A 12660-nucleotide genomic window follows, 5' to 3' on the forward strand; every position below is an offset into this window, starting at 1 on the left:
TTACCTGACTTGAACCCTTTAGAAAATCTGTGGGACATGTTGCTAAAACGCCAACGTCAGTATCCCCACGAATTGGTGGAACTGCTCGATCAAATCCTCAACGAGCTGCTTAACATGAATGCAACGTACATAATTTTCTTGAATCCAGACGGTTATTATGTTCTGGGGCGGAATTACGTGGTATTAAATAATGTTTGTAATGATTTCTCTAGGAGTGACTAATTTTTTTTTCCTGTGAGCTTATTTAACATTTTATTCATGTAATGACATAGATTTTACAAAGAGACTTACAAGTAACATCGGATACAACAGTTAGAAGTTATTACACGCCAAACAAGAAACGAAACGCTCAGAATGGGAGGAGGAAACGAAATAGATTGAGAGGATACGTGACGTTATTTCATTGATTACAATATCGAGTCAAATTTTCAAGAATTTGGCAGTATGAGCCCACTTAGCAGTATGACGAGACTACCTCAGGCCTGGATGCATGGACTGATTCGGTTGGGAAGGGTGTCAGAAAGCTGCTGTGTTCTCTCCTGAGGCTAACTGGCCCACAACTGTTGTAACTGATCTTTGATAGCCTCAGTACTGGCAGTGGGACGGGGTTGACGTCCGAGCTGATCCTGTCCTGTCCTGTGGAGGACAGATATGGCCATCTTGCTGGATATGGGAGTAGCTCAACATTACGCAGGCAGTTCACAGAGGCTCGTGTAATGTGTGGAGAAACTACGTCCTGCTGAAGAAAGACACCACGATACTGCCTCATTAGAGATAACGCGTGAGGGCCCAGGGTGTCCGTGACGAAGCATGGCGCCGTCAGAGTTCCGTCAATCATTACCAGCCGTGACCTGAAGTCTTACTCGATGCCTTCCCACACCATGACGCGAGAAGTAACTCCGAGCTATGCCTCTCCAAAATTTTGGAACAATGGGGCCTCACCCCAGGTCGCCGCATACTCTCAGACGATGGTATTCTACGGTAGTGCAGAAGCGCAGTGCACAGTATGGCGATCCTTCCTTGTGGCCACGCGTGGACGACAGGAACCTTGGCGACGAGTGTACCTACCTCAGATTACCCTGCAGTCCGACAATCGGCCAGTGCCAGTTTCGAATGTTCCATAAATCTGGATGCTGCACGATTGGACCATCCGGCCAAATGAAGACCTAAAATGAGGCCCCCTTTCGAAATCTGTGAAGTGTTCATAACGCTGTCGACCGTCCTTATATATCCTACCAGGTCTGGTAACATTATATGTGGGAAACAATGCACACTGGTGGACATTCTACCTGTCACCGCGAATTGCAACTCAAATCATTTACATGTCCATCGATGCTGTGTACGTGCAGGAAGTTACACTGACCATGTCTTCCGAGTGCTTCACTTTTTTGTCAAGCAGTGTACAACACGAATAATGGAACGCAGTAGCAGCTAAAGTAGAAACAGGCGGAGCTGATATATGTTCATGAAACGTAGAAAAACAATGGCAGATTAGAATCAGATAGATTTTATCTGAGGGCGCTGGCAGCAATAGGCGTGAGAGAAGGGATGGGCAAAAGAGGGAAAGAGAAACGTAGTAGAAACAGGTAATGAGGGGAAAAAGTGGCGTGACAGAGGAACGAAGAGAAAAGGTGGAGGCCTTTGTTGTACTGTTGACAGGGAAAAACTAACCATTTGCATTCACTTTTAGGAAAAAGTTATGACGACAAAAGGAAAAGCTTTTTCTTAAAAATAACATGGCATTGACTATTGAGCCGAATGCGAGGTAGCTTGTTCCAGAGGTGAACAGCAGCGACAGAGAAGTTTCTGAATGTTTTAATTTTGTAGACAGAAACAGTTAGGATAGAACATAAGTGAGACTTTGTGTTGCGATTATGTTGACATGAAAGAACTTTAGCTCTGATGTGAGCTACTGGACTGCACACATACTCAGGAATCTACGATATAGACATACCACGTGGTAGTCACGTAACTTGTCTGGCCACAACCATCGTAACAGGCTCTATGAAGAATGTGGGTGCTCAACATATGATACGTCTCTTGTGAGAGAATAAAACTGTTAGTGATCCACCAGAGTTGTGGAAAAAGTAATGATTCAGACAGTGCCTGTAACTGCAGCGCACTGTTCCAAGAGGACTGACTGCCTTACTCAATGATCTGTGCCAACAGAGAACCGTCAGCAGCTAGCCATGACCAAGTCCTCAGACAATCACCACCTTTCAAGAGGCGCATAATCAGCAGATGCAGCAGCTGGACGAGCTTCCTTAGCTCGGCCTGGAGCAGGCTAAGCACAGTGTGCTGTTCTTGCAGTACCTGATGGGATTGGGTTTGTGACCTGACAGATTGAGGGTCCTAACAGTTGATTTGGGTTTGTCCTGAATCTGCTGGGAAGCGGATCACTCCCGCAGCCAACGTGTTGTTGGTAGATGGTGTGGTTGGTGGCCCAGGTCCCTAATGAGACCGTTGCGGGATTCGCCCACTTTTTCGTAGAACTTACATGCTGTGGACCGGAAGCGGTCCTTCAGCAGCTGGATGCTGGCGTCTTCATGTAGTTGTTGCATGGGATAAGTCCTGGGTAGGCGCAGGGCGAGTATAAGCGCCCTGTTTTGGACCCTTTGTAGGGTGGCTGTCTTAGACTCAACGGCATTGCCTCACACAATGGCCGTGTACTCCAGCACTGGGCATATCAGTGTGAGCTACAGCATAATGCCATGGTAAGGAGGCAGGGTCGACCCCATATTCAGCATAAGGTATAGGGCACAGAGGCGCCCTGTAGCCACCTCCCTAATCCAAAGAATGCGAGGGCGCCACGAGAGGTGACGCCAAGGTAAACTGCAGTCTTGGAGGAGGAGATTAGTGTTTAACGTCCCGTCGACAACGAGGTCATTAGAGACAGAGCACAAGCTCGGATTATGGAAGGATGGGGAAGGAAATCGGCCGTGTTCTTTCAAAGGAACCATCCTAGCATTTGCCTGAAGTGATCTAGGGAAATCACAGAAAACCTAAATTTGGATGTCTGGACACGGGATTGAACTGTCGTCCTCCCGAATGCGAGTCCAGTGTGCTAACCACTGCGCCACCTCATTCGGTTCTGCAATCTTGGTCCATGATATGGATCGTCCTGTGATGGTGAGTTGTGCAAGGTCCTGCAGTATCTTCTTCTTAGCTGAGTGACCACCTTGCTCTTGGCAGGATTGAACTTGAGGTGCCACTTAGTGGACCAAGCCCCCAGTGCCTCACAGTTGAGTTCCAGGTGGCGTTCCATGGTGTGAGCGTTCATGCTGTGGGTGAACGGGGTAGTGCCATCAGCACAGAGAGCTAACTCCACCTTGTCCACCTGCGACACATCAGCCATATAGAGGGAGTAGAGCAGAGGGCCCAGAATGGACCCCTGAGTCATCCCAGCTTGGACAGGCTGGATGGTAAATGTCCACTGGTCAGCCTATACGTGGAACGAGTGGCCAGAGAACTGTGACTTCATGTGGACCACGTGCTATGTTGGGACCCCATATATAGAGAGTTTGTACATGAGGCCATCATGCCACACAGATTCAAAGGCTTGGGAGACATTCAGGAATACTGCCCCAAGGTATTCCCTCATCTCCAGGGCCCCCATTGTACGCTCCATCAGACAACAGCTTGTGAATAGTGGCATGGCCACCCCAAAAACCAAACTTCATTCAGGTGGAGATGTTCCTGGATGACAAGCTGAAGAAGGCACTTCACATAGATCCTCTTGAATACTTTCGAGAGGGCCGGTAACAGATTAATGGGCCAGTAATTTGATGGCAATCATGGGTCCTTGCTGAGTTTTGGGATGGCCACCACTTCCACGTGCTTCCATACAGAAGGGAAGACCCCCAAAAGTAGAATCTCATTGAAGACGGCCATCATACCTTCATGCACTGCTGGCAGTATGTGCAGCAGGAGCGTGCCAGTGATGCCATCACTGCTATCAGACTTTTGGGCATTCAGTGTCCAAAGTTGTGAAGTGACCTCCTCAGCAGAGATCGGAGTGATGATGTCATCTTCCTTCCTGGCAGCCAGGAAGGTGGGGAGTCGTTCCTCAATGAGGCATATATGGGTCACGTCAACGACATACTCTGCTGGCGTGAAGTTGGCTTGGAAGGTGTCAGCCAATACACTGGCTTTGGCGTTAGGGTCGCTGATGGGTTCCTGGTCGACGAGCAGAGGTGGGGTGGATTGTCTGCGCTGCAGGAAGCTGTGCATGACATGTCATGCACTGCCATCATCAGGGTTGAGGGTGGCGACCAAGTTAGCTCACTCCCTGTTCAGGTGGGCCTCCACAGCTGCCTTAATCTCGCAACACAGTTGGTTTAGTAAGAGTTTTGTGGCCAGTTGATGCATGAGTTGCCACTCACGGAACAGCCGATTTTTTGCAGCAATATCTGTCAAGATGGGAGATGGCAGGTGACAGGAGAAGTCTCATGGTCGTTGAGGGTGGACAGGTGTGGTGGCGGCAGCTGTTCAGAGCAGTGCAGCAGTGAGGAAGGTGAGGGTCGCCTCAGCTCCTTCTTCCATTGGGTTTGGTGCATGTTAGAGGAGGGTGAGCACCTCATCCTGGTATCGTTCAACGTCAACATTCCTGTAGGAGGGGCAGCCAGCTTGGACCGATCACATCCGTGTCAAAGATCATGGGGATGTGACCCAATGACAAGGCTGTTCTCATTGTGGCAGACGTAAACCAGTCGACTGCCTTGAGGATGGTGACGTCGAGGACATAAGGGCTGCCATTGATCTGGGAAGATCGTTGGTGTCGAAAGGCCCCACGATTTTGGCGCCGTTCTGCTCTGCAAAACGCAGGAGGCGATGTCCACTGTCATTGGTAAGGCGAGATTTTCATTGCATGGACTTTGCATTGAAGTCCCCGCCAATGAAAATCCGCCTGTCCACCGCCAGCAGTGTGTCAATTTCAGCACTCTGAAGAAGCCTCCACAGAAGCTGGTAGGCCGCAACGAAGCTGATCTTGCCAGCAGTGGTGTGGACCAGAACACCAGTGGCTTCGATTGTGGCCAGCTGTGGTAGGTGCGCCTGGTGGTGTCGGATAGAGGTCTTGACATAGACAGTGGTGCCACCACCAGCAGTCAGTCTATCCTTCCGGTAACAGCAGAAGTTCGCCGGCTTGACAGCGATTCCAGGCTTCTCATCACAGAGAAATTGCCTGAATTCTCCTTGTTGTGGGACGGGACTATTTGTGTTGAAAGCACAGATCTTCAGGCTGTAGATATTGTCGTTATCCATCTACTACATGGAGGCAACGGCGACCTGGAGGACCGTCGATACAGCGGAGATTAGAGCTGGGAGCTGTAACATGACTGTATTAAGGATTTTCAGTAGATAACGGAGCTTGTTTGCAGGAACCCCATTGGTTGGCATGGTCGCAGGATGGAGTCCTGAGCAGCAGATGTGACATGGGTGGTCGCAGCAGGGAAGGCAGGCTGTGCCAACACGGCTGTGGCATTGTGCTGGGTAGCACAGTCAGCCTGTTGTGGGGCAAGGGCCCCAGGAGGGTGTCCTCCATGGAGTCCGCGATGCTGAGAGGTGGATTGCTGGACAGTCACCTGTGCTTTGGCGACAGACGCGTAGCTGACTCCAGGCTGCACATTGCGTGCCACCCTGCCGCCACGGTTGTGTATCTTGAACACAGTGCAACCCCTATAGCTAGCCACATGGATTTCACTACAGCTGCAGCACTGCAGCGGGTCTCCTTTCTTCTTCTTGCTCTGATGATGCCCAACGCACTTGACGCAGCGGATAGGCATGGTAAAATTCTTGGAAACATGGTCGAGTCCTTGGAAAGAAAAGCAATGCAATCTCTTGCCCTTGGCTCGAAGTGTCTCGACCGAGACATCGATGTCGGCGATTCTGTCGACATTGAAGATCTTGCAGTTGTCAACCAGGGCGACGAGAAACAGGGGCATGCTCCTGTGCATTCTTGGAGACTTCGTGGGTTCCACTGTGGAAACTGCGAAGCCCATGTTGACCAGCCCTTATTTGAGGTGTTCAGGTACCATGCATTGAGGGGAAGGTGGCGCAAAACTACCTTCAGGAGCTTCAGAGGCTCAGCATTGTGTGTAAAACTATGGAGCCCCTGTTGCCAGGCGAATGCCATTAGTTTGTCGTGGTCGTCGAATGTGGCAGGGAAGACCCGCTGGAGGTACTGAAACAGATAGGGCCACCGACGGGGCAGGGCTCAGTCGCCTAAGGATGTCCCGCCGAACAGCCATCCGCACACCCTTCGCCCGAGCGGCGCGGTCCTTCTCACACGGCATACTAACTCGGAATGATGCATAATCAGCCTCCTGACAGCAGTATTTATACCACCACCTCAATATCGTTTTATAGCAGCCCTCAAGGAAATGGAATAGAATAAAAGTATAAATTCTCATTGAGCACAGCTTAGGATTTGTGTCTGTTGGTCCCTAAGTGTATTCACAGGTTGCTTTGGAGGCCAAAGGTTCAAAATGGTTCAAATGGCTCTGAGGACTATAGGACTTAACATCTGAGGTCATCAGTCCCCCTAGAACTGAGAACTACTTAAACCTAACTAACCTAAGGACATCACACACATCCAAGCCAGACGCAGGATTCGAACCTGCGACCGTAGCAATCGCGCGGTTCGGGACTGAAGCGCCTAGAACCGCTCGGCCACAACGGCCGGCTAGGCCAAAGGTGCCACCGTATCTACCTAGATGTTCCTACTATCTTGCTCAGCCATTGGATTTTGCTTTTAGAAAACCTATACCTTCCCAGAACCGCAAAACCTTTCTTGGCCCGAGATTGCGTCTTCGTTCTACTTCACAACGTTCTACCGTGTCACGCCGAAGTGCCTCAACGATGTCATCCACTTTAATGATTTTCCACTGACGCTATACTGGAATGATGCCGATTACGTCCGTATTGCGTATTACTCCACATGTACTTGGGCTTGAAGTGACTCGTCGTGCACATGGAAGCAAAATTTATAGATGATAGCGGATGCAGAATTCTATAAAGAATCATTTAAACTTCGTTTCTAAAGAAAGCGAAATGGGTGATTAAAATTTTTAAGATGACTATTACCTTCACCACTCGCTGTTGTATAAGTAAGTGGTCAGCAGAACACAAGCAAAATGAGTCATGCCAATGAGATTTTCCAATCTAAGATTTAGAAACAATATAGCTTTCAATGGCTAGACGAATTAACAGAAATGGAGGGTGTAAAGTTCATTATGAGTTTCAGGAAGACACACGCGCAAAACGCATTACATAATTTCACAGATATCAGAAATAAACACTCCCTTTCGTATGTTAAGGTATCTCTGAGATCTGGGAAGAGACTTTACGTAATGGGGGCATTGTGCAGTCTAAACTGAAAATACGTGGTACGGTAGTACGAGACCGCTTAGAGTGCTTAAAAAAGTACTTGGATGTGGCGGTCTTGACTGCGTCTTGCGTACGTTGATGTACAGTTTTAGGAAAGAATGACATTACGTGCGGTTGTCTTGCCGACCATGAATGAATCCGGGAAAAGTGGGATCATTTCTTCTGCAGAGACGAGTCACCGTTTAGCCTGGAGAGGGTTTCTCACCGTCCGTCTGTCTGGTGCACCCTTAGGACACGTTACAACCGTGCCAGCTTTGTGGATACAGGCCGATATTGTTGTGCCAGTATTCTCATCTGGATAGAGAATCAAATTAGGACGACGTGCGCCAATGCATTTAATTCCTACGGAGACTGTGACAGCTGCGATCTACATGAATGACGTCATTAAACGGTATGTGTACGTTTTTTTGGTGGATGTGGTCTCGGAATAGATAAAAAGGGGTTACGATAACCTACCTCATGAAAAAATCACACATCTAGGGGCCAGGATATATAAACGTTGTTCAAGGCTGTAGCCCAGGTCGCTGAAGCACGCTATTGCGGCGGCGCTCGACTCGGTGGTAAGCCATTTCGAATCCTAGAGGTGGAAGAAATTTTCAGGGTCGTTATTCGGCGGGAAAGGGGAAGAGAGAGTGCATGCGAAATTGTCGATGGTGATCCGTCCGTCGGATGGAGTCGCTGAAACCGGAGATGCCCTTGGTGTTACTCGAAAGGAGGAGACTAAGTGACAGTACCGAGTTTCACTCTCTCTATTCTCTTAGAACCATACAACACAAACATGACACACACCATTACAGTCACCTACACTCAGAAGATACATTTGATAAACAAATCTCACATTTGGCGAAGAAAAGGCGCCACTGAGAAAGAAGGGAGGGAAAAACTTCCAATTAGAGGGTTGAACCTACCCCTTGGAATCTTCCAGGGAATCATATCACATGACTTCAACTGTTGCAGCTATAGCGCTGCTACCATGGAACATTGCTCATTGTTGACGTCTGTTGGGCGTGTTACCGCAAACCTTGCTACACAGCCTGACCCACAGTATAGGGAACCATTGTGCATCCCGCTCTGGACATGCGAGGTCACTATATCCTATATTGACGTTCTGTATACTATTAATTCGGGAAAAGAGAGAGAGCTGTAGGTCGGGGACACACTACAAAGGGTAAGGGCCACACACAGCCCGTGGTTGACGACCCATTATTGGTTTAGTTTTAGTGCAAGAACAATATCTGATCAAAAGTATCCGAGCATCCGTATGTAGTGCGGAACTGGCCACTAGATGTCACGAGAGGTGGCTGTCAGTAGAAAGGGAGACAGAGTGTATTGTGTTGTCAGTACGGAAGCAGTAACATCAGAATTGGGCAATCAGGGAGCTCAGGCTTCGTACGTGGACTAGTCATCGGTAGTCACCTGAGTGACAGACCCATCGAGGACATTTCAGTCCTTCTACATCTACCCAAGTCTATTGTTGATTATGTGATTGGGCAATGGAAACGTGAATGAACAGCAACAGCTAAAGCAAGATCAGGCAGATCTCATGTACTGATGGAAAGGGTCTATCCAGCGTTGCGAAGGGTGGTTGTAAAAAATCAATGGATGGTTCAAACGGCTCTGAGCACTATGGGACTTAACTTCTGAGGTCATCAGTCCCATAGAACTTAGAACTACTTAAACCTAACTAACCTAAGGACATCACACACATCCATGCCCGAGGCAGGATTCGAACCTGCGACCGTAGTGATCGCGCGGTTCCAGACTGTAGCGCCTAGAACCGCTCGGCCACACTGGCCGGCAAAAAAATCAATGGAAGAAATCACTTTTGAGTTCCAGAGTGCTACCAGCAGTCCATGGAGTGCTTAGGGAGTTAAAAGAATGAAGTACAATTGTGGAGGAGCTCCTTATAAACCACACATTTTTGTAGTCATTGCTACGCAACACGACAGGCAGTGTAAGGAGCGATGCCACTGCACGGAGGGTGGCTGGAGGCGAGTGATTTAGAGTGACGAATCACGCCACATCCTGTTGCAATCCGATGTAAGGGTTTGTGTTTGGCAGAAGCCTGGAAAACGTTACCTGCCACTATGTTCAGTGCCAATGGGGAAGCACAGAGGAGGTGGTGTTACGGTGAGGTGGTGTTCATCAGGGTTAAGGTGTCGCCGCCTTACTGCGCTTAAAGAAACGCTAAATGCAGCGGATATGAACACATTTTACAGAATCGTGACTGTCTAAAGTAGAGAAACTGCTTGGCGACCATGACAATATATCAACAGGACAGTGCACCCGTTCATTAAAGTAGCATCTGTGAGGCAATGGCTTGAGGACAACAACATTGCTAAAATGAACTGGCCTGTCCAGAGTCGCAACCTGACCCTAATGGAACCCCTTTGTGACGAGTTGGAACCCATTTGTGACGAGTTGGAACGTCGACTTTGCTCCAGACCCCAGTGTCAAACATCACTACCCTCGCTGGTTTCGGCTCTTGAGGAAGAATGTGCTGTCATTCCTCTACAGACGTACAGACACCTCACTGAAACTATTCCCGGCATAGTTCAAGCCACCATAAAGACTGCTGATAGGTGTACTGATATTTTGGACCAGATAGTGTTTATTCACTGTGATAAGTTACATGTTCAAATCACGAAGCCAGTACCGAGAAGATCTGCATGATGCCAGGTCTGTAGCGTAGGCGGTCGAGAATGTCTCCAAAATAGGTGGTGGCGACGGCCCAGGGCCCGGGCGCCGTGTCCTTCTCGAGGAAGGAGGCGGCCAGCCCGAGCGCGACGCGGTAGTCGAGCAGCTGCGCCGCTGTCAGGCTGAAGGCGTCGTCGAGCAGCTGCGCGCGGCCCTCCGCCGGCACCGCCTCCACGTCGCGCGCCAGCAGGCTGCTCAGCCGCCGCCACTGCAGCACGTTGCGCGCGTAGTTCACGCGGAAGTAACCTGCAACACACGTACACACTCGCTACCGTGATTAGGACGACCTCCGTCCCTCACTTTCCTTACGGTTTCATCACCCCGTGTATTTGAGAAGCATTGGATTTGACTTTATGTCATACAAAAATTAATATTGGATATGTGGATGAAAAAAGTTATTCGAAGGCAAGGCAAAAACAACGTACTCAGCCTGGTAGTGAAATGTCAAAAATTCAATTACTTTTGTCGATGTAGCCCTCTTTTAGGTCAATGCAGATTGACCAATACTTTTCCAATGAGTGGTTCCCATCAACACAGTGTGGTCATGGAACCTGCAGTAGCCGCTTCATTTGTTCATAAACATTTTTATTTATCTTTATTTTTGGATATAGAAATAGATGAATGCCAGACGGTATCTAATCTGGCAAAACGGGATAGATGCTCCAACAATTCGTACTTCAAATCCCTCAGTTTCCTTTGCTAAAACACATTTCTGACACTTGTATTTTCCTCATGAAAGGTTTTTTTTTCTTTTTTTACAAATAAGGCTTTTCTCTCATGTGTGTTTTCATCAAGTTTATCAGAAGAGATGCGTGCAACTGGCCAGATATTGCCAGATATTGTTTGCCCCTTGCAAGATATGCTTATGCCTACACATGTATGAAGACTTCGAAAGCAACCTTATGGGCTATGGTGGCGGGTACTGCTACAATTTCCCCCTTTCCTATTCCGTTTGAAATTCGATGGCGGGAAGAACAACAGCCGGTAAGTCTCCTTATGCGTTCGACTTTCTGGTATTCTCCTATCATGGTCATTTTGTGAAAAGTATGTGGAGGGAAATGATATGTTGCCCAAGTTTTCTTAGGATGTATGCTCTCGTAATTGTAACAGTAAGCTTTCCCTTGATTCACAACGTCTCTCTGTCAGCGTTGACCACTTTAACTTGATGCCGGCCGGGGAGGCCGAGCGGTTCTAGGCGCTACAGTCTGGAACCGCGCGACCGCTACGGTCGCAGGTTCGAATCCTGCCTCGGGCATGGATGTGTGTGATGTCCTTAGGTTAGTTATGGTTAAGTAGTTCTAAGTTCTAGGGGACTGATGACCTCAGATGTTAAGTCCCATAGTGCTCAGAGCTATTTGAACCATTTTAACTTGATGAGCGTCTCCGTGTCGCTGTCGAGCTTATTGAAGGAAACGTGCCGAAACGTATTGCTCACCATCGGATCTTCCCTATACCTCTATTAATCCTACCAGCTAAGGGTCTGAGACTGACAAGCAGTACTGAAGAATTGATAGAACGAGGGTTTTATACGTTACCTCTTTGCAAGTGAACTACATTTCCGTAGGATGCTTCCAATGAATCTCACTTTGGCATCTGCTTACCTACAACTAACTTTATGTGGTTGTTCCACTTCAGGTTGTCCTGCAAGCATACTGTTAGATATTTTACCGATGTTATGTCCACAGCGATTGATCATCAGTCCCATAATGAGACAATCGGGGGCCTTTTCACTTATTTATGAGTAACATGTTGCGTTTATTTGTATTGGAGGGCCTACTTCCAGTACTTGCCACCGTCTGTCTGCTACAAGTCGTCTTGTATTTCGCTACAGTTTTCTGGCGTTGCAACTTTTCTATACACAGCAAAATCATCCGTGAACAGCCGTTTATATTCTGACGTTATCCACCTGTACATTTATGTACTTCGTGAGCAGTAATGGCCCTGTAACACTCTTCGAACGATGATTCCTCCCCGCCAAGAACGACATGTTGATTTCTACGAGTGTGGCTGAAAAGTAATTTCTACCAACTTTTTATGCGAAAACTCTTTAAGCTTTTTAAATTAAACTTTATTAACTTTCTACACCTTTCTTCTTCATGCATATATTTATTTCTCAACATAGTTACGAACACATTTCTCCCTACGAGGGACCAGTTAGTTGATACCATCAGTGTAGAATGCTTGACTTTATTGACGGAGCCACAACCTCATCTCTAAATGTACTGTTTCATCACTATCTAAGTGGATGGGGCCAAGTATGTATGGAGAATGATCGATGCCAGTGAACCCAATCCGTCAGACTGTTGCAGATGTCGCAACGCTGGAGTGTGATCTGGCATTGTCATGCTGAAGTCCACCTGCTTAGCTGAGTGGTAACGTGCTTGCCTGCTTTGCAGTGGGCCCGGGTACGATTCCCGGACGGGTTCGAGATTTTCTCCGCTCGTGGACTGGGTGTTGTGGTGTTATCATCATCACCGACACGCAAGTCGCCCAATGTGGTGTCACCTGCAATAAGACTTGCAACTCTGCGGCCGAATTCCCCCGGAAGGGGCCTCCCGGCCATCAATGCCGAATGGA

General features: G+C 48.2%; 1 protein-coding gene across 1 annotated transcript in view; it reads right to left on the minus strand.

The window, feature by feature from the left end:
* Positions 1-12660, minus strand: part of LOC126183641 (uncharacterized) — a 449828-nt gene that overhangs the window by 93110 nt on the left and 344058 nt on the right. The window contains exon 11 of the mRNA XM_049925781.1: positions 10043-10329. Coding sequence (XP_049781738.1) covers positions 10043-10329 — 287 coding nt within the window. The remainder of the gene's footprint in view (positions 1-10042; positions 10330-12660) is intronic.

This window comes from Schistocerca cancellata, chromosome 4, assembly GCF_023864275.1.
Source record: "Schistocerca cancellata isolate TAMUIC-IGC-003103 chromosome 4, iqSchCanc2.1, whole genome shotgun sequence".
NCBI classification, from domain to species: domain Eukaryota; kingdom Metazoa; phylum Arthropoda; class Insecta; order Orthoptera; family Acrididae; genus Schistocerca; species Schistocerca cancellata.